At 38.3% G+C, this 27,826-nt stretch overlaps 1 protein-coding gene and 1 long non-coding RNA gene across 6 annotated transcripts in view; one reads left to right on the top strand and one right to left on the bottom strand.

The window, feature by feature from the left end:
• LOC140617544 (uncharacterized) overlaps window positions 1-21,135 on the top strand; it is a 78,670-nt gene extending 57,535 nt beyond the window's left edge. For 2 of the 3 annotated variants that reach the window (XR_012017761.1, XR_012017758.1), the window contains 2 exons: window positions 1,403-1,552; window positions 2,959-4,401. This is a non-coding gene — a long non-coding RNA (uncharacterized lncRNA). Of the gene's footprint in view, window positions 1-1,402; window positions 1,553-2,958; window positions 4,402-20,316 lie in introns of those variants that run through there. The other variant, XR_012017760.1, reaches the window with a different exon arrangement.
• CD163 (CD163 molecule) overlaps window positions 1-26,728 on the bottom strand; it is a 30,718-nt gene extending 3,990 nt beyond the window's left edge. For all 3 annotated transcript variants that reach the window (XM_072799150.1, XM_072799151.1, XM_072799152.1), the window contains exons 1-15: window positions 26,526-26,728; window positions 25,045-25,131; window positions 23,764-24,084; window positions 20,349-20,669; window positions 16,409-16,729; window positions 15,377-15,697; window positions 5,949-6,263; window positions 5,536-5,850; window positions 5,057-5,149; window positions 4,647-4,961; window positions 3,180-3,500; window positions 2,155-2,463; window positions 1,742-1,777; window positions 1,435-1,542; window positions 71-166 (exon numbers count right to left, since the gene is read on the bottom strand). In XM_072799150.1, the coding sequence (XP_072655251.1) occupies window positions 71-166; window positions 1,435-1,542; window positions 1,742-1,777; window positions 2,155-2,463; window positions 3,180-3,500; window positions 4,647-4,961; window positions 5,057-5,149; window positions 5,536-5,850; window positions 5,949-6,263; window positions 15,377-15,697; window positions 16,409-16,729; window positions 20,349-20,669; window positions 23,764-24,084; window positions 25,045-25,131; window positions 26,526-26,556 (3,310 nt within the window). In that variant the 5' untranslated portion in view covers window positions 26,557-26,728. The remainder of the gene's footprint in view (window positions 1-70; window positions 167-1,434; window positions 1,543-1,741; window positions 1,778-2,154; window positions 2,464-3,179; window positions 3,501-4,646; window positions 4,962-5,056; window positions 5,150-5,535; window positions 5,851-5,948; window positions 6,264-15,376; window positions 15,698-16,408; window positions 16,730-20,348; window positions 20,670-23,763; window positions 24,085-25,044; window positions 25,132-26,525) is intronic.
• Between the last annotated feature and the right edge of the window lie 1,098 nt (window positions 26,729-27,826).

Raw genomic sequence — 27,826 nt, 5'->3', positions numbered from 1 at the left:
ATGCCTCAGCTGCAACTGTAGCTGCTGGTCTGAACCCTAGGGCTGTAAGACCCTCAAAGAACCCACAGACCTGAGGAAGTCAGCACGTCCAGATCATCTGCTTTCAGGGAAGAATTCATTTCCCGGTATTGAATTTGGTGGACAGAATTCTCTCCTCTCAAGGAAACTGACAACAGAGGTCTTAGGTTAGGGATCAGCAGATCATAATAAAACTTATCCTCCCTCCTAGTGCTTTTACCCAGCAATGCAAACATACTCCATCTTGATCCACGCCCTCGTCTTGTTTCCATCCTTTCTACTACCAAGCTTTTCCCTTATAATGCCACAAACTCAAGTGCAGTAGGGTAAGGTGAAACCTCCCCTATTGCCATCGTATTACACCCTAGTTTCACCCCCTGAGCAAGTGGCAGTCTTCTCTAATTCATTGGAGCTTTAAAAAATAAATCTCTCTGAAATCTATCCATTCTCTCTTCTCCATGCTCATTATCAAGTCCTTTCCATTTTCATGTCAACTATTTCAAAATTCTACCTTGCCAATAATGTGGTCTTCCTTCAACCCTTCACAATCCTGTCATCAAATAGAACTTTCAAAAAAAAAAACAGCTTGACTATTTTACCCACCCCCAACATAATACTCTTTGACTATTAATCTTACTATGGGGTAAGTGACTTCATACTTTGCTCCCCCCTCCTTCTGCAACCTTATAAGTAGCTTCTCTCCTTGAACTCAACCTTTACTTCCCCTCAAAATGACACATGCACCATCCTTGAAGCTTCACTAGATTTGTACATGTTTTTCTCTTTCCCTGTAATGCACCTAATTGAGTTTTTTGAGCTTGATTTTCAAAATGTCTCAAAAGCCTCCTAAAAGCCTCCAATTCTCCCTCTGCTCCCCCATTAATTACTGCCTTCTCTATTCCACTTTTGCTCCTTATACATATTAACATGCAATACAACATGGCACTTTATTTGTTTGCATATATATCTCTTCCACTAGAAATTCCACAAAGACTGAAACATTTGACTATCAATGTCTGTATCTTCATAGCCCAGTACATCGTTTAACAGAACAGTTAAATGAGTACTAAGTATATAGTTGGAGCAGATAAATATTTGGGCAATAAAGGATTCCTCCTAAACCATATAAGCATATTCATTCTAAACTATCAATTCTATGGTGTCCCAAGTAATACACAGATAGAATACAAGAATCCTCAACCAACCCAAACCCCTTTCTCCTCTGAAATCTTGTTTCCTCTTTTGGAGAAACTTTTTAAACCTCTTCTAGGTCCCATCCTTTTGGCTGTTTGATTCTTGAGTCTAATATGTGTACATTTGTGTTTTATATGTATATGCAGTGAGATAATATGTATTTTATCCCAAGAACCTTCTTATCCCATAGAGACATTAGATAGACCATAACTTGGCTCAGACCTGTAAGCCGCTGTTGCTGTCTTCGCCTTTGAGTCCACAAGAGGAGAGCGATGAGAAAGGCCAGCAGAATGACACCAAAGATCCCCAATGCAACAAGGGATGAGTGACCTAAGTGCAAGTAAGTATCACAGGAGATGATGTCTTAGCTAACAGACTGAGGTCCCTGGTCCCACCCCTCTCTTTGATATAGGATGGCTGAAGTAAGTTTCCCAATCCTCAGGATGACCTCTAACCCAAAGTCTCTTAACAAAAAGGATTGTAAATAATACAGACAATTGGACCCGTGGTCATAAATCGCATGATATACCTCTAGGATTTGATGATCTTTGGGCCATTGCAATTTCTGTAGGAGAAAAGAGAAGGAGACTCAATTTGGGGAGTAATGTGTAGAACAAATATTTCTATTTTTTTATATGAGCCTTTGGTGCCTCTCAACCAGGTCAACTACTCCTTCCCACCTAAAATGAGGATCCCCTTGTCTTTATGCCTTCTGTTTGGACATGCATAGAAGTTATGTGCTTTCCCTTGGTGAAGGCCAAGGTGTAACAACAGATGTTCTCATTGTTGTTCTCATTTCCAATTCCTTCAGATTGGAAAATCATCATTCTCTCCCCACCAGATCCCTGTGCACATGTGTCCAGTCTTTACACATTGCATGTCACTTCCCACCATTTTTTTGCTGCCAGAGATGCCAGCTCACTCCAGGCTCCCGGCACTCACCTGAGCACCTCACAGCAGCATCTTCCTTGTGGCCACAGTCACTGTGCCCCCAGGGTCTAGCAGGACAATCCCACAAGGAAGACTCATTCCCTTTGCACTTCACGTCATTGAGCCATATAGGCCCAGTCCCCTGACCAAATGCTGCCTCTTTTAGTGCTTCTAATGCTGGGCCACAGCCCAGCTGTCGACACACCACTTGTGCATCTTCAAGGTCCCAGGAGTCATCGCACACTGTCCCCCAGGAACCTCCGTGCCAGAGCTCCACACGTCCAGAACAATTAGAGGTTCCTTCTTGAAGTCTTATCTTGTCTGAAAAAATCACAGACACCTAGATCATTTCTGAAGAATAAAAACTTCTAAAAGCTCACAGAGGGAATGAGAGATTGGAAATTTTTCTTGAATCTCTATTTTAATACTTTGCTTATTTAATGTGTACTTGAGAATATATTTTAACAACATTTATCCTTTATGAAAGTATATGTCCTTTTGGCAAACTGGATGTATTTCATCCTGGACACAATAACATTAGTGTGATTTAGGAAATGTGGAATAAGGTTAACACTCTATGATATTAATTTTTCTCAAAGAGAAAAAGGTTTAGGAGATTGTCAGGTACATAAAAAACCTCTTCAAGGGTAAGAAGATGGAGAAGGGTGAAATACTTCAGGATTGATTTTTTTTTAACTGCTTCCCTTCTTATATTGGTAAAGCAAGATAATATTTAAAAGAAAAGTGGGAAAGGTAAGGTAAGGTTTAATAGCCAAATACTGAATTATATATCTTTTGCTCCTCATTTGTTCTCAGAGAAAACAATTGAATAAACCTTTCAAGAAGGCCATGGAGAGTGCAATGCTTCTTGGACAACTAATCCGTGATCCTGAATATCTATAAGCCAAATTAAATGAAACTAATTACATCATCTGGGTAGAATAGGTGGCAGAGGTTATTCATTCCTACTTAATGAGATCAGAAGATGATAATGGAATTACAACATGGAATTCTCATACAGGCCACCAGATACTCACTGGCACATGTGATCCAGGTCTCCTCTGAAGAACTGGCCACTCTCTGTTTCCATGGAGAAGATGGGCACTGCCATAAGGTGTCAGGTCCTTTTGGACACTGGACATTGTCCACCCACATGTGCCTGGACATGGGCTTGTCTGAAGATGCAGGGTTGATGCTCCCCTTGTCTGCACAACCCAGTTGCCTGCATACCACCTCCACAGTGGTTGCAGACATATTACTCTTGCCAACGCTGCCCCAAGCTCCATTGTAAAAAACTTCAAGACGCCCTGCACAGATGTCTCTGCTGGTTTCATCAATCAGTCTGAGAGACATGAACTCTGGGGTGAAATACAGAGTTAGTAGTTTCACATCTTCTCTCTGAAGATTCACAGGACTCCCTCCCTCCCTTTATTCTATGATAATGGTTTTAAAAATAGGCACAATATGTCAATTGCTAGTAACTCTTTGGTAACTTTTGGATGATTTTCTACACTAAATATGGTATAGTTCTGTAAATAGCTTATGGTTTTCTAGTATTGCGTTTTGTGCTTAGGGACCCATTTAGAAGGCCACCAATGATTCTAAATTGATTTCTAAATCTTAATCGAGCACTCAGAGCCTTTTACATCAATTGCATAGTTTAGGTTTGTCTCACTAAATTACTGCAATTTTAGCCTCAAGAAACTTATCTCATTAATTTTCTTTGCAGCTTTCTTGACAGTTAAAACTTAGTAAGATACTCAGACACTAAAATGAGGTGTATATTACCTTAAAATGAAATTTTTCCTTTTCTGACTCTTCAGTTGTCTGCCTATGTCCTCCACCAGTTTATGTCATTAAATGTGCATGATATCAAATGTGCATGATATCAAATTACTTCTGGCAGATAGAATTTTTCACTTCCCTAAGTAACTGAGTCATACTTCTGTTTTCCCCAGTCTGTTACCACTGAATATAGTTTTCTACTTCACAATAGTTTCCAAAGCTTGTCATGTATACAGAACAAAAGAAGAACAAAAGCATAACTTAGCCTCTTATGATCATTTTTGCTCCTACAAAAAGTAAGTTTCATTTGCCTGTCATAAAAAAATTACTTGGGTATGGCAATTATCTTTTGCTCTGTAGAATGTAGTGCTGGATTTTTTTCTTGTCCCTTTTAATTTACTTCTTTATACAGTGATATCAAGTGGTGCACTGAATGTAGCTCCATATATATTTATAAAAGATTTCTCTATCTTAGTTTTGCTGTCATGTTCATGATATGGAAGCCGATGTCTGTATTTTTCTCTCTCTGATGTTACCCTACCTTGCACATGGGATAGCATTAATCAATCAAATCCACACTTCTGGACCCTGACTCTAACAATAGTTCCCTCTAAACCTGCTTTCCAGGGAATTTTCTCAGGTTAATATCTTTCACTTCCTGGGGCCCCTTCTCAGTCCCTCTTGGGTAATTGTGACCAGAGATTATGTGCAGAACTCACCTGAGCAGATAACTCCTGCATCCTCCTTATGTCTGCAGTTGTGTTGCCCCCAGCCGTGTGAGCGGCATTGCCAGATATGAGATTCCTTTCCATTACAGTTCACCTCGTCCAGCCAGATGGGCCCTGTTCCTTCCCCAAAATGAGCAGAGCCAGTGGCATTAATGGCCACTCCACAGCCCAGCTGTCTGCACACCACATGGGCATCACTCAGGTCCCAGCTGTCATCACAGATGGTGCCCCAGGAGCCCTCATGGTAGACCTCTATTCTCCCAGCACAGCGACCGCCTCCATTTACCAGGCGAAGTTGCCCACTCGCTGGAAAGAGAAAATAAAATATTAATATTGCAATATTAATAAAATGCACTCTTAAGGATTAAGATCATTTTTATAGATTGGCCACTGATTCTCACCAATACAAGCAACAGCACTTTCTTCCGAAGTGGTAGATCTTGTTGGGTCCAGAGATGTTGAATTGCATGGGGATAGCGTCTGGCTCTGATTTCCTGCAAACACCAAATTGCTCAGTCATACAAGGTACAGCAAAGTTAGGGTGAGGAAGGGAGAACTGATAGAGCGTCAGACAGATGAGTTGAGAACAAACAGCTTCAGAGGGAGGGGAAGATGGTAGGTCAACCCGGCTAGGAATAAATCAGGTGCTTTGAGAAGGGCCAGTACATGGTAAGCACCAGGTAGGTAATTATGAGGTTTGTGAAAATTAAGTTTACTTTCCTTCTAAAAAGACACGTGAGGTTGATATCCTAGCATGCTCATGATCCCTTAAAATAGATCATGCCCTTTGGCTTTTGTCCTTCATCCCTGTAGATACACCTGCTCTAAAGGCATGCCACCATGAGAAAGGCTCATCATTGGCTGTCCTTCAGCCGCTTACCTGAGCAGATTACAGAGGCCACTTGCCCAGCAGAACACAGCGTCGCGCCCAGAGCAGTTACAGGGCAATCTCCCATGTGCTGCTCAGTCCCAGTGCAGTGAAACATGTGCCTCCAGATCTGACCACTTCCTTTCCCAAAATGTGCTCCTCCCGGAATAGAAAGGGCAACTCCACATTTGAGCTGCTGACAGAAAACATGGGCATCTTCTATGTCCCAGTGAGAGTTGCAGAGGGATCCCCAGTTCCCAAGTATCTTGAGCTCCACTCTTCCTTCACACGGGGACTGGCCATTCACCAAGCGGATTTCCGTGTATCCTGGAAGGAGATGGGGCTTTTAAAAAGATGTCTGTGATTACCTAACCCCACCCTCCTCGTGGTATGGGAACATATTGAACAAGTTCTCTGGGTCTCACTTGAGCAGACGACTCCAACATCCCTGCTGTGGCTACAGGTCCCATCTGGGCGAGAGGCTACTGAACAGAGTGAAAGATGGGACTCCTGCCCCTCACACTGGAATTCTTCAGCCCAGATCTGTCCATTTCCTTCTCCAAAGTGAGCTCCCCCTAGGATGGAGATGACTGTGCCACACTGTAACTCTCTGCACAGCACACTGGCAGCTTCCAAAGAGAAGTCGGAATCACAGACGGTGCCCCATGTGTCACCATGTTTCACTTCAACACGACCAGAGCAGGGAATATCTCCTCCAACTAGTCTGGGTTCCCTGTGGGCTTTTTTGAAAAAATAATAATATTTCAGTGAGAAATGCCATGATTCCCAGACTTACCTTCATGATGGGACTGGAAAGGGGAGGCCGGGATGTTTGATGATTTTCCATACTTGTTCCCCTTGGCTTTTCTGCCTAGAGTTGGGCATAGCAAATTCTAGATCTCCCCATTCCTTACTGGACCAATTCATCTGAGAGAATTTTAGAACCTTGCTTCTTGGCGTCAACCATCCCCAGAAGCATGATAACTCTTTCCTTTTAATATTTGTGTACATTATTCCTAAAACCATAAATTATATATATATATATATCTTCTCTTTTTATTTTTTAGCTCTATATTCCACTCTGTACCCATCGCAGTCTGGTGTTGGCCCCAGCCTTTCTGAATGGTTTTATATAAAGTGTTGCAATATACTTCTTGTTTTCAAATTGAACCTGGGATTTCTTCTTCCTTTTGATATATGTTACACTTGATACATGAGATACTCCTGTTTTCTCCTTCCTGTCTAAACCTGCTTTACCAGAACCTTTCATATATTTCCTGACCAAAATTCTATCCTCAACTCCCTCACCTTCTCTTAACTGCCAATAAATATATTTTCATATATATGTTTTAAATTTCATAAACATACCTACTTGGACATCAGAATATAAGGTGTTCAAAATGGAAGGAATTACTTTACTGACATGGCCACATCTTCTTTACTCAATTAATGATATCCAGACCAAATTAGAATCACTTAAAATTGAACCACTTCTTTATCTCACTTCTTTATCTCATAATTAATGGTAATGATAATGACAGTAGTGAACATTAAATGAGCACTTATTTTATCTATGGCACTTTATTAAATATCGAACAAACATAATTTCACTTAATCTTTACAATCTCCTCAGGGGATAATTATTAACATCATTCCAATTTTACAGACAAGGAAACTGAAACAGAGAGGTGTAGTAATTTGCTTTGATCATATAGAGAGTTACAGAAGGAGCAGAATTTAAAGGTCTACAATATGTTCCAGAGCCTAGAATCCTGACCCTCACAATACACTGCTCATGTTAAAAATCACCAAGGTTGTCAGTCCTCCAGGATATTTCTCCTCCTTATTTGTTGCTACAATTTTTTTTAAAGACATTTATTTATTTGAGAGACAGAGAGAGAAGAGAGTGAGCGGAGGAGGAGCAGAGGGATAATGAGAGAGAGAATCTCAAGCTGACTCCCCACTGAGTGTGGAGCCGGACTTGGGGCTCGATCTCATCACCCTGAGATCAAAGTCTGAGCCAAAACCAAGAGTAAGATGCTTAAATGACTGAGCCACCCAGGAATCCCTGTTGCTACTGCTTTAATGTAATTTGTCATCATATGTCTTGTAAACCTTTGCAAGTCTAAGTAATCTTATTTCTAAGCCCTCTTTCTAATATATCTTTGGCATGACCACAGATATGTTATTACACTTCAAGTATTTTCACATGATTTCTTTGTCTTTGGGGCAGACTATTCAATGCATCTTTGCTATTTATGCAATAATTTATCCTTTCAGCAAATAGTTTTAAGGACCTACAATATTTTAGACATTCAGGTGGGCTAAAAAGTATGTCACATTTCAGTCCATCAGTGAAAATAGATACTACTTCTACTACTAATAATAATTGTAACCATAGCAGTTAACAGGTATTGGTCACTTGCTGTGTAATTCCTGTGAGGCAGGCATTATTATACTACCATTTTTCTTTTGAGGAAATTGAAGCACAGAGAGCTTTGATAGATTCTCCAATGTCACCCATCTATTAAAATTAAAGAGAGATGATAAATACTAAATCTTAACATTCTTTAAAATACTTTATGATGTCACCTTTAAAGCTTTCATGTCTATTACTTTATCAATTGTACCTGATGCTCCAGCCTTAAAGAATCCTGGTCATGCTATTCTTCTGTGCTTCTGCAGAAACTTACTCTCCATTTATAATGTTTTTCCCAACCTATGTACCTGGGGGAAAAGCTACTTCTTTTCAAGGCTGCTCAATTTCTTATTGATCACCCTTGCCCTCAAGAACACAGGTGAGCATAAGACATACATGTTCAAATAATGATAAGTCCAGGGGCACCTTGGTGGCTCAATTGGTTAAGTGTCTGCCTTCGGCTCAGGTCATAATCTCAGGGCCATAAGACAGCCCTATGATGGGCTCTGGGTGTATAGCCTACTAAGATTGTCTCTCTCCTTCTGCCCCTCCCTTGCTCTCCCTCTTTAAAAAAGAAATAAAATTAAATTAAAATAAAGGATATAGTCATGAAATAGCATGGTGTAATTGAGGAATTATAAATAATTTAGTATGGATGGGATTTAAAACCTAAAGACACCAGAAATAAAGCTAAAGAAATGGAGCTCAGATTTTAAGACACTCTGCCAAATTGAGGAATACAATCATCAAGGTAAGTAAGAGTTTCTTTTAACATACTCAGAGATAATTCAAATTATTTGGGAACTACAAACTATTTCCTTTAATTTTTTAAAGAAAGAAAGTGCATTTGAAGGACCTTCTAAAGGGCATCCATCTTTTAGAAATGCCTACTGTCAAACATCACTAATTCCCTTGACATTACTCTCAGTATGACACAGATATCCTATCAGTACTTGCCACTTTCCAAAATTGTTTCAGATCTGACTATATTCTGTATTGTAGCAGTATAAAATACCCCAGCATGTCAAAATTTCACCACTTACCCATTTAATATGTAAAAGCAAGTTTCTATCCAAAAGTGAGTTGAAGAACATACTTTCTAAACACAGCTTCAAGTTTAAAGCATATAATGCCCCTACCCCACAAATAATGAAAAATTCTTGAGTTGAGTCCTTAATTTCTTCTTGTTATATCATTATTTGAGCATGAAATTCCTCTAAGATATCATTAGCTAGTATTGATCTGATCCGATTCCACTTTGGGAGAGATCTAAACTTTATTTTAAATAAAGGCAGTTTCTTAGACTGAGCCCAAGTCACCTTTCTTGTAACCTCTTGCTCTCTCATCTGGATCAAAATAAAACACAGCCTGTGTGAAAACAAACCAAAAAGTTAAACCAAACTAAATAATTTTCTCTCTCATGGTGAAAATGTGTTAAACACTTGAAAACAGGTCCTACTATAAAGATCCTCTTGCTTCCTTTTTCCTAAAATGTTTGAATCCTGGGCAAAGGGAAATTCTTCCATGTAGAAATGACTTTAAGATTCCGTTCCAGCTTTTTTTTCTTCATAAATCTGTTAGTAATACATTAATCTACACCACGAGTTGACTTCTTTATATCATTTATTCTGTGTACATCGTTAGAATATTCAAAATTTACTCCTTTAAGAGATTTCTTTCCTGCTAAACCTTTTTATTTTATTATAAAAGCCATTTATTTGATTTTTGTACCTGTACTTAGCTTCTTTGATCAATAACTTAAACTTCCCCCTGGCATAAGTAACTGAATTTGTATTTCCTTCTTTCTCTAGAATTAAATAAATGAAGACATGAAGAACAAACATGAGAAAGAATGCATTAGAATTACTTCCTTTTGTTTAGTAATAGATAAAATACACAGTATGATTTAAATAAGCATTAACACATTTTTATCATTTATTCCTTTCTAGACTATGAAGAAGTCTAAATCATTTTAGTATCAAAATGATTTCTCAAACCTTAGTAAATACAGCACAACTCATATGAACTGTTTAAGTTCTGATGGTCTCTATGACCCATGCACAGCCATCACAAACAAAATGTCTGGGATTCAAAGTAATTTTGTAGCAAATTTTCTTAGACCTGTTTGTGGCTGTTTGTAGAAACTGCACATCAGAGATAAAATGTTGCTTTATCCTTCTAGGCTTCCTGCTTTATTGAGTTTTTGGTTCTTTTCAGCCCTAAAGCCCTGTGCTCCACAAAACTAAGAACTTTAAGAATCTAAACAGATCATGGAATTTGTAGTTTGAACTTCACAGGCACAGAGATAGTATTCCATGATTTCCCCCACTGGAAATCTTCTGAAAGAATCAAGAAATCAAGAAATAAAATTATTAAAAAAAAAAAGAAATAAAATTATAGGTGGGGGCTGGGTGGCTCGGTTAAGTGACCAACTCTTGTTTTTTTTGGCTCGGGTCATGATCTCATGGGTCATGGAATGGAGTTCCACTTCCTGCTCCCCACTCAGTGGGAAGTCTGCTTGGGATTCTCTCCCCTGGCCCCTCCCCCATCCTCTCTCATAAATAAATCTTTAAAAAAAGAAACAAAATTACACATTCTATTTCTAACAAAACAAGAAGAGTGCTAAAACCTATTGTACCCATGTAAGTAGAAGAGCTTCTAAAAACTACACAAATATACAAAATATATACACAATACACAATATAACAAAATAGTTTACAAAAGAAGGCAAAGAATACACATGACACTTAGCAAAAAAATATATATGTGTGTGTATACACACACACACAGATATATATAGTTCTGTAAACAAAAGGGCTCCCCTATAGCTGCAAATTTACACTACTTGGGATTTTGATTAAATGTAGTTGAATAGAATCTTAAATAATTCAGAATATTTTACCAAAACTAAAGTGCTCAAGTAATAAAACCTAAATTTTGGATGTGGTTGAATGGAATGGATGGATAAAATATATAATAACTCAGATATTATAGTCTGGAAAGCTAATGCCTTGTTATTCATGGTAAGATATTGGACACATGTCACCTTGAAAAGAAAACCATGTACTCATTGAAGTTGAAAAATCAGGGAACATAATCACAGAAGAAAAAATTGAAAAAAAAAATCAGAATGTTAGCATGACATAAATCCTCCTTGCCATTTCAGCACTTCTAAGAGAGATGAACTCAGATTTGAAGTAGCCACACTGCAAGAAAAAAATGGAAGGAAAAATACCAATTTCATAAGGGAAGTATGCTCTGCCAGCAGCTGCTATACATAACTAATTGAGAGACCTATAATTTGGAACTTGCAGAATTGAAAAAAAAAAAAATAGAACCCTAAGTATACCATCCCCCAAACTGAGGTGGTAATAAAACTGTAGGCTTAGCAGAAAATAGAATTCACATTCCACATACAAAGAATGAGCCTCCCAGCAAAGACAGGAGTCAGGTCTTGTTTTTCCTCCCAAACCCCTGGTTGCAAATGACCTTAGGGAGTGGCCAATAAATTAAGAGGAAGCTGGTCACAGCATAGGTCAACGCTTATACATATATTCCTTGATTGTGGTTATTTTCAGATGGCATTAGATGAAAGAAAATCAACTAGAAGTGTGCTGTTTGGAGAGAATTGTTTCACTACTTTGAGGACAGCTGACAGCAGCCAATGGTAACTCAACCTGTAAAGCAATCCAGGGGTCCCTGAACCAATGTCAGCAGAGAGTGAGCTGTGAAAGGTGTGCAGCCCCCAAACTGCACTCAGCTATGGCTCTGGAGAGCATGCAATAGAAGGAACTGGCCTGAGAATAGCATCTGGGCCTATGAAGGACAAGGAACAGAAGACAGCTTCTCAGACGGCAGAACCTGGTCTACCAGATGGGCTCACTAGGGAACTCACTCAGTTTTAGGACAACTTATCATTCCTGACCAATAGGATTTGATAATTGCCACAGAAAAATAATTCTAGGTACTTCTTGGTGACCATAGAACCACCCAAACAGCCTTAAGCTGCTTACCTATTTCACTTGTTTTAGTGAGAAAGGAGTAAACTTTTTCTTTATCCACTCTTATTTGGATTTCTTTTGGATGCTGCTGGACTTAATACTAACTAATATAAAATACAATTAATAGGAAAATAATTAGAAAACATGATCAGACATACAATTATGCTATGCATGCCCAAACGAAGCCCAAGCGAAGTCCCCCAAAAAGTTGTGTAGAGAAATATAGTTCATAGTTAGTTGTAGCATAATACATGAGTTATTTTTAAAATAAATCTGAATTCTATGATGAATACAAGTGATGCACCTAGAACAAATGACTCATAAAGGTTGAAAATAAGAGAATAGAAAGTAAATGAAGCAAAAATTGTGATATTAATATCAGATGAGTTTGATTCAGAACAAAAATCATTCAACCATAGAAAAAGGGGAAACTTTATAATACCAAAAAAGAACAATTCACAATGACCACATTACAACTGTAGGTAGATCTATGTCCCAGATTCACAGAGCATCAGTTCATCAATTATATGATACAGTCACTGGTATACCCAGTAGAAAACCTATAATGTATTTATATTAATAACTAGGAAAGAATCAACATTAACTAGGCACTGAACTCAAGAAGTTAAATCAGTAGGAAATCAGAAAGGAATTAATAGATAGAGAAACAAATTTTAATGAATTAGGAAATGAAAACAGCATTAATCTTAAAAAATCCAAATGCTGGTTCATTTAAAAAAAAAAAGCAAAGCAAAGCTAATTTTACCTGATGAAAGAAATTAAAAATATAAAGTCACAGTAATAAATGATAAGAAGAGAAATGTATAGATAGAGAAGTCATTTCAGAAAGGTCTTTAAATATTGATATGAAATTATGGTCAGGATATTTTACTAAGTAAATACTAAGGTACAGAACAGTTAGAGCACTTGGGTGGCTCAGTGGTGTCTGCCTTGGTTCAGGTTGTGATCCTGGTGTGCTGGGATCCATTTCCCACAGGGAGCCTGCTTCTCCCTCTGTCTATGCCTCTGTCTCTGTCTCTCATGAATAAAAAAATAAAATCTTTAAAAATTAAAGAACAGTTTACATAATATGCCACGATTTGAGCAACAAAAGGAACTAAAACTTATATATGGATTTGTTTGTATTTAAATAAAGTATCTCATAAAGAACATATGAATACCCCAGCCATGTAAGTTGTCTGTGAAGAGTAGAATCAGATGCTAGGGATATCTTTCAGGAAGAGCTTCTTACACTTTCATTTCAGAGTGTGAACCATAAAACAAGAACAAGAACAAAATGGACACATGACAACACACAAACACAAAAACCCTCAAAATGTGAATATACTGCTTAATCAAGAAATCTCTTTAAAAAAAGAAAGAAAAGGGACGCCTGGGTGGCTCAGTTGTTCAGCGCCTGCCTTTGGATCAGGGTGTGATCCTGGAGTCCCGGGATCGAGTCCCGCATCGGGCTCCCTGCATGGAGCCTGCTTCTCTCTCTGCCTCTCTTTCTCTGTGTCTCTCGTGAATAAATAAATAAATAAATAAATTAATTAATTAATTAATTAATTAAATAAAATATAATAAAAAAGGAAAGAAGAACGGTTGAAAAGCAGATATGTATATTCTAATTTGTATCTTAAAAGATTATCTTTTTCCAGTCAGGGGATAATTTCTACCTAACTAGAAGAGACGTAATTTATAACAACAGAGAAAGCACCTAGGAGCACATCTAAGGTTAGGATGTATCTAGGGTAAAGCCATTGGTTAGTGGACATACAGCATCATAGGACTACATCTCTACATGTTTAATGGTTTTACTTACATGTTGCTTTCCCTAAAGTCTTTCTTTTACCATATTAATAATAGTTATGTCAATATGTTACCTTACAATTGTTGAAAAGGCATCACTTTTCAACAACATTAGCATGTGTATAAATGTGATTAGCATAAAATACAAGAGATTATCTGTAAGCCAGGCCAACTCACAGCTTACCTAGGAACTTCTAAAAGAGGTTGCAGTGAAATACACAAAAACATTCAGAAAGAAGAAATTCTTACATAGAAAGATAGCCTAAGGTTCAGTCATGCCAGTTTATCCAACATACTTTTAAAATCTTTTGGTAACATTCCCATGGAAGACATATTTAAAGTTCTACCTTCAAAATTTTAATCCTTCTTAACCTTTCATACTTCCATGGATTTAAGAATGACTCAACTGTTTTGTTTTGTTTCTTAACAAACCAGCATAGGGAAAAGAAGAGAGAGAAAGGTAAACCAAGAAACAGATTCTGAACTACAGAGAACAAACTAATGGTTACCAGAGAGGGGGATGGGGCAGATGGGATTAAAGAGGGCACTTGTGAAGAGCACTGGGTATTGAATGTAAGTGTTGAATAGTTAATTGTACATCAGAAACTAATAATACACTGTTATGTTAACTAACTTTTAAAAAAACATATTTTATTTAAATTCAATTTGCCAATATATAGTATAACACCCAGTGCTCATCCCATCAAGTGCCCTCCTTAGTGCCCGTCACCCAGCCACCCCATCCCCCCACTCCCTCCCCCTCCACACTAACTTACTTTTTAAAAAGATTTTATTTATTTATTTAGAGAGACCATGCAAGCAAGCTGGGGGAGAGGCAAAGAAAGAGGGAGAGAGAATCCCAAGCAGACTCCACCCCAAGCACAACGCAGGGCCAATCTCATGAACCTGAGATCATGACCTAAGCTGAAATCAAGAGTTGGATGCTCAGCCAATTAAGTCATCCAGGCGCTCCCTTAACTGTTATTTAAATAAAAAACAAAAACAAGGGCAGGGCACCTGGGTAATGCAGTCAGTGAAACATCTGACTCAGTTTCAGCTCAGGTCATGATCTCAGGGTCATGGGATTGAACTCCATGCTCCAGGGGGAGTCTGATTGGGATTGTCTCTCCCTCTCCCTCTGCCCCTCCCTCCACATGCTCTGTCTCTCTCAAATAAATATATAATCTTTAAAAGAAAAAAAAACCACAAAAGCTAAAGTGAACAAAAACAAAACAAGTCACACCTGTGACCAAGGCACAAAATGAATTATAATTTCGACAGAAACTCCCATGATGGAATAGGTATTTTCTGATTTCTCAAGTGAGATCTAGTCATAAGGACCAATGTTTCTCATCAGTTTCAAGGATCTTACTAGAAACTTATACTCTTGGAATTCAGCTTCTTAGCATGTTCATTGAAAGTCTTACCTGAGGGGAACCTGGATGGCACAGTGGTTGAGCATCTGCCTTCAGCTCAGGTCATGATCCTGGGTCCTGGGGTCAAGTCCCACATGGGGCTCCCCACAAGGAGCTGCTTCTCCCTCTGCCTATGTCTCTGCCTCTCTCTCTGTGTCTCTCATGAATAAAGACACAAAATCTTAAAAAAGAAAATAAAGTCTTACCTGAGCAGGTAACTTTAGCTTCTTCATAGTGATCACAGCTCAGTCCACCCCACTGCCAGTTCTTGCAGTCCCAAAGGGAAGTTTCATTGCCACTACAGCGGCTTAAAAACAGCCATGTGTTTGTTGCCTTAACTTTGGAATAACGCTGATAGGACGTTTTGAGAGCAGATCCACATCCCAACTGCTTGCAAACCACATCGGCTTCTTTCAGTCCCCAGCCTCTATCACATACTTTCCCTAGCAGTTTCTGAATTTCAACCTCCACTGTCCCAGCACAGCGGCTGCCTCCACCGACAAGTCTCAGCTCCAGGTCTGATCCATCTGCAAATGAAACATAAACTTAGTTTACAGATGCATCTGGAAGTTAGCTCCCAAAGGATGTATTTTTTATCTTGCTCCTTCCCAGATACTGAGGCACTGGAAATCATGGCTTATCCATCTCCTGGCTTTTTAAACAGCCACTATGGGCCATGAATTTGGTCAGAAACAGGATTATAGTTTCAAGGGTTAATAAAAATTGTCAATGGCAAAGAAATATGAGCAAGACAGAGATTTCTCTAAAAAGACATAACATTTTGTGTCTCAGAGCTCCAGGTAGACTTAGAATCTGAAATGTGGTTCCTAACAGCAGCCTGAATAATTACTGCAGGAAACAGACAACCCTCCAAACTAGTCAAATAAAGAATGAGGATGCTGGATGGTTCGGTTGGTCAAGTGTCCATCTCTTGGTTTTGGCTCAGGTTGTGTTCTTGGAGTCCTGATCTCAAGGTTGTGGGATCAAGCTCCATGTTGGTTTCTGTGCTCAGTGTAGAGTCTGCTTGAGGATTCTCCTTCCCCCTCCCCACCAACACTTGTGCTCAATCTCTCTCTCTCTTTCTCTCTAGATAGATAGATAAAATCTGTTTAAAAAGAATGCGTTTAAGATTCCTTACAACAAGGAAATTATTAGATATTACTATCTCTCACATCTCATATTCATCCTTACTCCTAAAGAACACAGGTCTTTCCTTCACTGTTTTTCTTTTCACTTACCAGAACATGTCACACCAGCATCTTCATTATGATTGCAATAATGCTTTCCCCATTCATGGTGTCTACACTGCCAGAGAGCAGATTCGTCTCCTTGGCAGGAAAGATTGTCAAGCCAAATGTGTCCACTTCCCTCACTGGCGTTAACTCGACCAATGGCGGTGACAGCAGTTGGGCATCCCAGTTGTTTACATACCACAGCAGCATCATTACTATCCCAGCCATCATCACACACTGTCCCCCATTCCCCTTGGAATTTTACTTCTAATCTTCCTGAACATTCAGTGACTCCATCTACCAGTCTCAGGCTCAGATCTGCTCCATCTGTAAGAGGGACACAAAACAAATCAGTGATAAAAAACAAGAATAAGGGGGAATATAAGCAGTCACAGAGAAAACAGTGATATAATACCACTGAAAATCATTAAAGGTGGAGAAAGAATGGCTTAGGCAAGAAGACAGTACTTTTCAGACTGGCTAGTATCAAAAAGATAAGAAATAAGTCTTGGTGAGAAAGGGGAATCCTCTTGCACTGTTGGTGGGAATGCAAACTGGTGCAGCCATCATGGAAAACAGTATGGAGGTTCCTCAAAAAATTACAAATAGAACTACCTTATGATCCACGACTTGCACTAAGGGTATTTACCCAAAAAATACAAAAGCACTAATTTGAAGGGATGTACACATCCCTATGTTTATAGCAGTATTATTTACAACAGCCAAATTATGGAAGCAACCCAAGTGCCTGTTGAAAGATGAGTAGATATAGAAGGTGTGGTATATTATATTATATTATTATTCAGCCATAAAAAATGAAATCTTGCCATTTGCAATAACATGGATGGAGTTAGGATAATGCTAAGTAAAATAAGTCAGTCAGAGAAAGACAAATACCACATGATTTCATTTATATGTGGAACTTAAGAAACAAAACAAATAAGCAAAGGAAAAAGAGAGGTAGAGAGAGAGAGAAACCAACTCTTTTTTTTTTTATTAGAAAACTGTAGGTAACTTTAATAAAATCACTTCAAGAATATAATTTGGTTGTAAAACCAATACAATGAGCTCTAAAAATTTTTCTATTCAGTTAATAAAGTCATCTGTAAATCCTGTAATATGTTCATATTCACAAAATCTGAATGAAAAGCAAACACAACTTACCATTTTACCGTGTTAGCATGGTAATTCAAAATTCACTTTGAAGGGACCCAAGAAGCCAACTCTTAACTATAGAGAACAAGTTAGCGGTTGCTGGAGGGGAAGACGGTGGGGGGATGGGCGAAAGAGGTGAAGGAGTTAAGAGCACACTTATAATGATGAGCCCAGAGTAATGTGTAGAATTGCTGAATCACTAATTTGTACACTTGAAACTAATATAACACTGTATGTTAACTATACTGCAATTAAAATAAAAAACAATAAAAATACTAAAAATAGAAATACCATATGATCCAGTAATTCCACTATTGGCTATCATCCAAAGAAAAAGAAAATGCTAATTTGAAAACAATATATGTACTTCTATGTTTATTGCAGCATTATTTACAATAGTTGGGATATGGAAGCAGCCCAAGTATCCATCAATAGATGAAATGGATAAAGAAGATGTGGTATATGTATGTGTATATATAATGGAATATTACTCAGCCATAAAAAAGAATGAGATCTTGCTATTTGTAACATGGATGGACCTACAGGGTATAATGTTAAGTGAAATAAGTCAGACAAAGAAAGGCAAATATCATATGATTTCATTTATGTGTGGAGTCTAAAAAACAAAACAAATGAAAGGACTCTTAACTATAGAGAACAAATTGGTGGTTGCCAGGGGTGAGGTGGGCAAGGGGATGGGTGAAACAGATAAAGGGGATGAAGAGGTACACATTCCTAGTTATAAAATAAATAAGTCAGAGAGATGAAAAGTATAGCATAAGGAATATAGTCAATAAAACTGTAATAACTTGTATGGCAACAGATGGTGACCACACTTATTGTGGTGAATGGCAAGTAATTTATAGAATTATTGAAGCAATATGTTGTACACCTGAAACCAATATAACATTTATGTTAACGATGCTTCAATAATAATTTTTTTAAAGGGAATTTTCAGGACAGAGAGCATGTACCATAAAAAGAGTTTCAGGGGCACCTGGCCAGCCCAGTTGATTAAGCATCTGACCTTGGCTCAGGTCTTGTCTCAGCATCCCCACTCAACAGAGTCTGCTTCTTCCTCTCCCTTTGCCCCACTCCCCTCAAATAAATAAAATCTTAAAAAAAAAAAAAAGGTTCCTAACAAGAGATGCAGGGGCTCAATTTTATCTAGAGATTTGTTTGTTTTACTATCACAGAGTTTTTCTTAGAATTGTTTTTTTCTAGTTAAATATACGTTCGCATGTGTAGGTGGTACTCACACACTCAGGCCCAGGACTCAACATTGACTTTTGCCTCTGACTGCATTACCTATCTATAACTACCTGGTTTGTGTTATATGCCTGGTCCCTTTGTGACCAGTTCCTTAGTCAAAAAGCTAACAAAGAGAAAGGGGACCTAATCACTACCACTTTCATCTTCCCCCAATCTATATTCCTCAAAAAACAGAGCTTGATCCTGAGCAATATCTTACAATAAATAAGTTGCTCCTTTCCACTGGCAGTTTTAGTTTTTGCTGCTACAATACTGTCTATTGTGAGTCCTCAGCATTGAGAAGAAATGTGCTGATTGGGGACCAAGAAAGCTTTTGGTGGATAAATGGGAATGGAAGGCAATTCCTCTGCTTTTTTCTATCCCAAATCCCTTTTGCTTTCTTCAGCTAACAAAATCCATCTTTTTTGTAGGAATCCCATTCTTTATGGTTCAAACAATAGATGGTCATGTTGTCCAGCAACAAAAGGCCAATTTAAGAAATAGTAAAAGGACCAGAACCCCCATGACATTGTTTCAATGTTTGAATCTAGCTATGTATGAAGCCAACTGTACCTCCTGGATGTCCCAGTTTTCTGAGTCAATATTCTCTTCCCTTAAAGTTAATTTGAATGGAGTTTTCTTCATTTGAAAAAAAAAAGATATCTGATGAATACAGGGACATTTTTACTCTATTTTATTTTTCTGAATGCTCTCTGGGATTCAGGACATGCTGGATCTGCTTCAAACTAAGAACTCAAGTGAAAAAAGGAGTGTCGCCCCTTCCCATATAAATCCACTGTCCCTATGCAAGCATGGTGCATGAAAGTCTCTAGACACAGAGTCTGTTCATACCATAGCACTAGCATAATTTAGGTTTTAATAGAAAACCAAACTACTTTTTAACATTTGATTCTGTGAATTTGAACTAATATTTTGGGAAGGGGCAGGTTAAACTCTGCAAATAGAGGTTAATAAAGGCTGTGATTTGTTTTTAAAACTCATCCCCTCCCTGGGTGGCGGAGCGGTTTGGCGCCTGCCTTTGGCCCAGGGAGACCTGGGATTGAGTCCCACATCAGGCTCCCGGTGCATGGAGCCTGCTTCTCCCTCTGCCTGTGTCTCTGTCTCTCTCTCTCTGTGTGATGATCATAAATAAATTAAAAAAAAATTAAAAAAAAGAAAAAACTCATCCCCAAAGCACAACTTGCTAGTTAAGCTATTTTTTTTCTTTTTCTTTTTCTTCTCTTTTTCTGGGGGGAATAGGGGAGGAGGGAGGATTGGATTATTCTCTGAACACCTCCTTCTATCCTCATGACTTGGGTCTTGATTTCACTGTTCATCCTTACTCCCTAACCTAGTTATTTTCATTTCAGTTAAAGAAAAATCTCCACAGGTATCAGATGGGGAACCTGAAATTAGGTCACAATTAGGTGATTGAGGAAGCAGGCTTCATTATGTTGGGAAGAGTTCAGGCTTTTAAGAACCTTTCCCCCTTTCTTTTGTCCTCTCAGGAAGCACCGAATGAACCCAGATCAGTCCTTACCCAAGCAAATCACTCCAACATCCTCAGCGTGATCACAGTTATGCTTTCCCCATCCTTCATGCTTGCAGTTCCAGAGAGCTGACTCATTTCCACTGCACACAAGATCATCAAACCAGATTGGCCCAGAACCTTCTCCAAAATTAGCTGAACCAGAGAAACTGACAGCACTTCCACATTCGAGCTGTTTACAAACCACAGAAGCATGATCTATGTTGAAGTTGTCATCACACACTGTTCCCCACTGTCCCTGGAACTTGACTTCTATTCTGCCAGAACACTGGTTTCCGCCGTTCATCAACCTCATCTCCAAACTGGATCCATCTAGAGTGGGGTAAAGACCGGAAGTCAGAAGTGACATTCTTTCAGAAGTGATTTTTAAAAATAAGATTCCTCTGGACACTTGAGATTTGATGCTGTCCTTAAAAATGATGCCCCATTTTGGAATCTTCCCATCTGTACATACTGGGGAATTTTCATCTTTTAAAGACCAGCTAGAAATTAAGGCTTTCATCTATGTCTACTTACCAAGGAAAATGTTTTACAGATTAAATTTGCTTTCTGTTTTGTTTTATTTCCTTCCATTATTAAGACAAAATAAGCACTCTTTTATGTAGAAATTGACAAATTTGTCTCAAAGCACTTACTTTAAAAAACTAGAAAAAATTAAATTAGTCCATCCAATAAAGTAGCAAAAATGGCAAACATTAAAAACATTTAAAAAATGTCATTTGCCGAACATTAAAAACCTTTATTTTAATCTTTCTTTATCACAAACAGTCAGAGCATGAAGAATTGTCTGAAGTTGAGTGTAAAATTAGAAAACAATAAAAAGAGAAAAATAAAAATGCCTGAGCATGGACAACTGTTTGCAAAAGCATCCTGTACTATACCAAATTAATAAAAATTGAGGAAAAAATATCAAGAGAATTCATTTCTCACCAATCTCCTCTTTGAATCAAAGCTTCCCCCCACCTCCAAAGCATCTGGTACAATTTTTAGCAAAGAACAGCTTTTTTCATAAAGGAAATTCCCTCTATACATGTTTCCCTAGATTTTCTATGAGGACTAATATATCTGAAAAAAAATTTGGGATGAAATCTGGGGACACATGAAAAACAAGAACTGCTTATGCTTGAGCAAGTGTTTAGAGGCTCTTTTTTTGAGAGAGGAATTTACTTTTAAAAGCTCTACATACCAGGCAAAGACCTCTACTTAACAGGATTTTTTATTCTGGACAATTAATAACCATAAAAATAATAGTTCACAATTAAGTATGTGTCTGGTGTTCTGAGTGTATCACATATGCTATTAGTCTTCACAACATTAAGCATTATGTATTCTTTCCATTATCCCTACTCCACAGATAAGCATTCTCAGTTTCCATAATTGTCATAGGATCATACACCTAGAAAATCATAGAGCCAGGATGTGAAAAGAAAAAGCAGTCTAACACTAGTGTTTATTCTCCTGACTATTATACTGTGTTGTCCCTGTGTGTGTGATAATAGTAAAATCTCCCAAGAGGCAGAGGCTCTGAGGATTGAGCATCAGTCAGGGTGGGGAAAATACAGCCTCTGAAACCTCATGAAACTAAGAAGTCCTTGAGTGGCTACATATACACCAATTGGAGCATTAGCTGTATAAATTTCAAAAAACAAATTTGATTAATTCTATCCTTAAGTATGAAAAAAACAAAAAACAAGAGTTAAAAGTGTTACACTGATGTCTTAGCTTAAACAGTGAGCTCTGTAGGTTGCAATGATTTTAGTAAGAGCCTGGCAAGATTTTATTTATTTATGTATTTGAAAGAGAGAGAGAGAGAGAGGAGGAGGAGGAGGAGCAGAGGGAGAGGGACAAGCAGACTCCCCACTGGGCATGGCGCTCGCTCTGGGGCTCTATTCCACCACCCTGAGATCATGACCTGAGCCAAAATCAAGTCTGATGCTCAATCGACTGAGTCACTCAGGTGCCCCCAAGCCTGGCAAGATTTATTATGATTTTCAACTTTACCGTAGATGTGTGACATAGATGTTACTATTGTTATTCCTATCTTCCCCTTGTAATGATTAACAATAAAAAACAAGAGGAGTAGGAGCAGGAGGAAGTGGAGGAGTTGGAAGGGGGAGGATGGAAGGAAGAAGGAAAAAGAAGAGCTCTAATGTATTAAAACACTGAGTTTTCAGAACCTGAAGTTCAGAAAAAATTAACAACTTGCTCAAAATAACATTCATGAGGTGCTGAACTGGAATTTAGTTCCGCATCTTTCTAGACACTAGCCTGTATTGTACCCAGTACACCACAATACAGGGGGAGAGATTAGTCCTTTCTAAAATCTCCTCCTTGGAGGAGATGGCCTCTAAGAAAGAGGAAAGCCAGTGAAAGGAACAAGGAGAAATGGGAAGTCCAGGAATCTGAATTGGGTCTTAACTATGACCTCATGATTTACAGCAAAAAGGTGTGACACAAAGCTTTCAGAGTTACTGTAAGGTCAATGGAGATAAAGTTCATGAAATTTTTTCTAAATTAAAACCACCATGGGGCACCTGGGTGGTTCAGTCAGTTAGGCATTTGACTCTTGGTTTCTGCTCAGGTCATGATCTCAGGGTCTTGGGATGGAACCTATGTTGAGCTCCGTGCTCAGCAGAGAGTCTGCTTGAGCATTCTATTTACTTTCTCTCCCTCTCCTTCTGCCCTTCCCCCTGCTTGCTCACTCTCTTTAAAATAAAATAAATAAATAATTTTTAATAGTCTTTTTTAAAATTTATTTATGATAGTCACACACACAGAGAGAGAGAGGCAGAGACACAGGCAGAGGGAGAAGCAGGCTCCATGCACCGGGAGCCCGACGTGGGATTCGATCCTGGGACTCCAGGATCGCTCCCTGGGCCAAAGGCAGGCGCCAAACCGCTGCGCCACCCAGGGATCCCAATAATTTTTTTTTAAACCCAGAACAAACCACCATGTAAATGAAATGAACAGCACTGTACACTGGAAAAAAGCAATTCTACTCTGCAAAACATCCTTCCTGCAGCAAAAGGTTAGTGCTAGGAATATTTACTTTTTGATTCATTAAATTGATTATCAGTTAAGGGACAAAAAGGTTAATGCACAAAAGCAGCATGTTACTGAGAAGGAAGACAAAGAATTGACTTAGATATGATATTTTTATATGGGAGTAGAAACTGACGGTGGGATTACTGGCTCTCAAATTGAAGCTGGTCACTCCTGGACTACAATATTCAGAATCTCCTTTTTTTTTCTAATGGGATGTGTCATGCATTGTCTGGTCTTTTAGCAATAGATTGGGTGATTTTATATATGAACTAGGAAACTCACAGAAAAGTGCTCCTTTTCGTTTTTAGGCCATCTACATATTTTTTTCCCCCACAAAGCATTTGACTTCTGCAAGTCCTACCTGAACAGGTTACTCCAGCATCCTGTTGATGACTGCAGTTGTGCTTTCCCCATCCATCATGTTTGCAGTCCCAGAGAGCAGATTCATTCCCTCGACAAGAAACATGATCCATCCAGATTCGTCCAGAGCCTGCCCTGGAATTGGCCCATCCAGCGGCTTTGATAGCAGTGGGACATCCCAGCTGCCTGCAAATCACAGAGACTTCATCCATGCCCCAGCCATTATTACACACCGTTCCCCACTCCTCCTGGACTTTCACTTCCACTCTCCCGGAGCAATTGTCTTCACCATCCGTTAGCCTCATCTCTTTATCTGCTCTCCCTGCAGCAACAGGTGAAGGCAGCAATTGGTCAGGATCCAAAGAGCAAGCAGGGGATTATTATTCCTTGGATTACTTATTTATTTTTCCAAGCTAAATGTCAGAAACATCCCCAGACTCATTAATGGTACGAGAGGAGAATGCTATTTTGTAGGAACAAAAATCAGCATCACAGGCTTCAGATGAAGCAAGGATGCAAAATCGGTAAAGCTAAGTAACACAGTTCTGAGATTTTTTTATAAAGTCGATTTATATAATCTCCATAGAGTTTACTATGTAAATAATATATTACAAAATTTTATAGATAGGAGCGATGTAAGTTTCTCCAAATTCCTAAGAGCCATAAAAAGAAGGTTCATGATGCAGATGAAAAGACCAGTCTTAAGGAATTTAACACCCATTACACACATATACGAAAAACACCATGAATTTTTAAAATACTAGTTGAAATCTGGCTGAAAGTTTTCTACTTTATTAAATGGGAGTTGAGATGGAGATATTTTCCTATTTTTTCCTACCATAAAATAATCCCTCGTCCCTCCTTCCCCCCAGACTCCAAATGTCTCAGCTCCCACCCTCTGATTACTTTAACCAACAGGAAACTGTGGTCTCTCTGATATATTGCTGGCTTCCCTCAATACATCTTAAGGTAAAATTTGGCATTTGAATTTTTAAAAGTTGTTCCTAAAATTCCACTTTATCCCAATAATTCTGAGCTTTTTCCTCTGTTTTGTTTCCTATGTTTTAGGTAGGCATTATTCAAATTTAGGCAAATGTACTTTTTTTTTTTCCTGTGAAAGTTTATTTTATCTTGGAGGAAACCATGCCTCAAGTTCATATTTTGGTGTTGCATGGTTAGGACCTCATTTTGTGCTTTTAATATCTGATCCTTTGAAATCATGAAGCATGTTTTCAGATGCTGTTGAGCCTTCAGAATTATTTGCGTTTGACCAAGCACTCACCAAGAGAATTGGTCATCAAACAGGTACTGAGAATGGAGACCACAGCCACAGCAGAGGGACACAAGAGGGCAAAACATCTTCTAAAGTCTGTGAAAAAAGAAACAAAAAAAGAACAAAAGTATTGCCTTCCCCAAAAGCAACTTTGGAGAAGACAGATGATTTCAAAGTTTTGAGATTAACAAGGAAAGTTGAGTGAAGACAAAGAATTCTTCTTTCTAAATGGCAAGGTGGACGGGAAACACACATACCTGGGATCACATAGTCTCAGTGAAATAGCTCTGGAAATGTTTGTGGTTAGAGGCGACTCAGCAGTGAGGAATTAAGAGCAAATTGGGGACAGAAAAGAATTTCAAGAGCAGAGCTAAAAACCTAGAAAATTGAGAAAGCATCCATGAAGCTTAGCAGGGGCAGGTCCCCCTTCCAGGCCAAAACAATATTCAACTACTGAGGTCCCCGACTCCAAGCCCACTGGATCCAGACAGTTAGGTGGTAAATTTCACAAGGGAATGGATTCTATCAGGCTCAGCACTATTTCGCCAGTACCTGGCACAGTGCATGCTAAATAGTAGCTGAACATCGGTGGAATGAAGTGGTAAGGTTTATATTTGAAAAAAAAACAAAATACTGGATCTTATCCCCAGATATAGCATAAAACTCTAAAGCTTTCATTACTCTCTCTTCTTATTCTTACCTTAACCCAACACTCACGCAACAGTAAGAATGCTTTGGTAGCCACATAAGAACATGCACTTTGGTATAAGTTACTAAAGTGTGGCCTTAGGACTTGTGCTTTCATGTGGCACGTATACTGCCATAAGAAAGCTTTGAGGGATGCCTGACTGGCTCAGTGGTTGAGCATCTGTCTTCAGTTCAGGTCATGATCCTGGGTCCTAGGATCAAGTTCCGCATCAGGCTCCCCATAGAGCCTGCTTCTCCCTCTGCCTGTGTCTCTGCCTCTCTCTCTGTGTCTGTCATGAATAAATAAATAAAATCTCTAAAAATAAATAAATAAAATAAAAATTTTAAGATTAAAAAGCTTTGAAAAAATTTAAAATGCTAAATGAGTTTAACATATCCATATAAATTATGAAGTAGATTTCAGCCCTCAGGGATGTTATTTTAAATTCCCCTGCGTGATCAACTTTCAGTCAATATTCCTTCCCGTATGGTCTATCTTTTCTAAGAATTATTGTCATACTCAATAAAATTCAGTTCATTTCAGCTCCTTAACTTCACCTCAGCAGTTTTACAAACCTGATGCCATATCTAATCTTTCTTTTTTTTTTCTAATGCCAAATCTAATCTTTATCTCCTATCTTCAATTGTGAATCTACAGCAGACACAAGTCACTGCCACCAAAGCTTAATGACCATTTTCCACTCCTTACTCTCTTGATGCCAATTACTATTAAATAAGATCCATTGACTATTAACTTTTTACTGCATTAAAAGGTAAATGTATAATAAATGAGAAATGTTTACCAGCAGATCCAGAGTTTCCATGTGGGACCATTCTGAGTTTGTCCAGTCCAGAGTTTTAATGATTTCTAAATCTTCTTGTATTATTCCTTAGAAGTGTTCTGCTAAAGAGGACCACTAAGAATTCTAAAAATCATCTCACTTCCACAAGACAAAGCAAAGCAAAACACAACAGAAAACCCCAGAAAGGCTACATAATGGAGGTGGAGTCAATCAACGAAAAAAGGGAAGTCATTCACAAACTGAGGTTCCCTTTCATACTCATGTTTTCTTCAATTTGGGACATGAAACAACCAAAAGAAATTGAGAAACACTACAGATTTACAAAAATTAAGGGGAAATACTAATGCATGTTCCGTTGCTATTGAAATGAATATTTAGATTTCCATACTTTGTTTTGGACTAATATATTAGAAATAAAAATGACTATCACTGTGCAGTTATGTCAAAAACTAAAGTGAAATAAGCAAAACATAATTAAATAATGTTTTATCAGTTTCATCACTTTTAATACTATTACCATAATCAAATGAGCTGAATGAATAATTTTGTGTAGACCATCTACAGAAGGCATTTGCTTTCTCTTTTCTAATGAGATGAAGAGTAACAATAAAATTAGCCATGACCATTACAGATTCTACAAATGGTGCAATAAAAATTTATAAGACGTAATTTTAGCTCTGAATAACTCAAATTCAGTGAAAGAAACACATACGTGAGCAATAATCCAGAGCGATTCAAAGCACAGAGTGAAAAATAAAGAAAAACAGGGTCATATCAACTGGGAGACAGAAATGAATAGTCAGAAAACTCTTTTCTGTGAGAAGGTGCTTAAATTGTGTCCTAAATAATGAGAAGGACTTTGCCCCCAAAGAAAAAAGATAAAAATATTTAAAGTATAAGAAAAGACATATACCAAACAATACAGGCATGTAAAAACATGGAAATTCGATGGTCCCTGATGGGATAAACATTCTCTGGTAATAGTGGTGCGCCAGAAGGGGGAGTTTAAGAAGCATCTCCAGTCTTGCAAGGAGACACTCACTACAATCCAGTGAAAAAGGTCACTCTGGCTTCTTTCCATTCCTTGGACACGACTAACCTCTTACACACATTGTTCCTTTTGTGTGTACTACTTTCTGCCACTGTCCTTCCTGAGCTCTTAGTCTTCTGTCTTTTATGTCTTTGGTTAAACACGACTTCACTAGGTAAAATAACTTGAACCTTGAATTATTCCAGAAACTGTGCACTCATGGCAACCTGTACATTGAGGATTATAACAACTCATACTTTTTATAATTATT

The sequence above is a fragment of the Canis lupus genome, chromosome 25 (genome assembly GCF_048164855.1).
Source record: "Canis lupus baileyi chromosome 25, mCanLup2.hap1, whole genome shotgun sequence".
Lineage (NCBI taxonomy): Eukaryota > Metazoa > Chordata > Mammalia > Carnivora > Canidae > Canis > Canis lupus.
The sequence above is the reverse complement of the archived record's forward strand: the minus strand, read 5'-3'. Positions and strand labels throughout refer to the sequence as shown.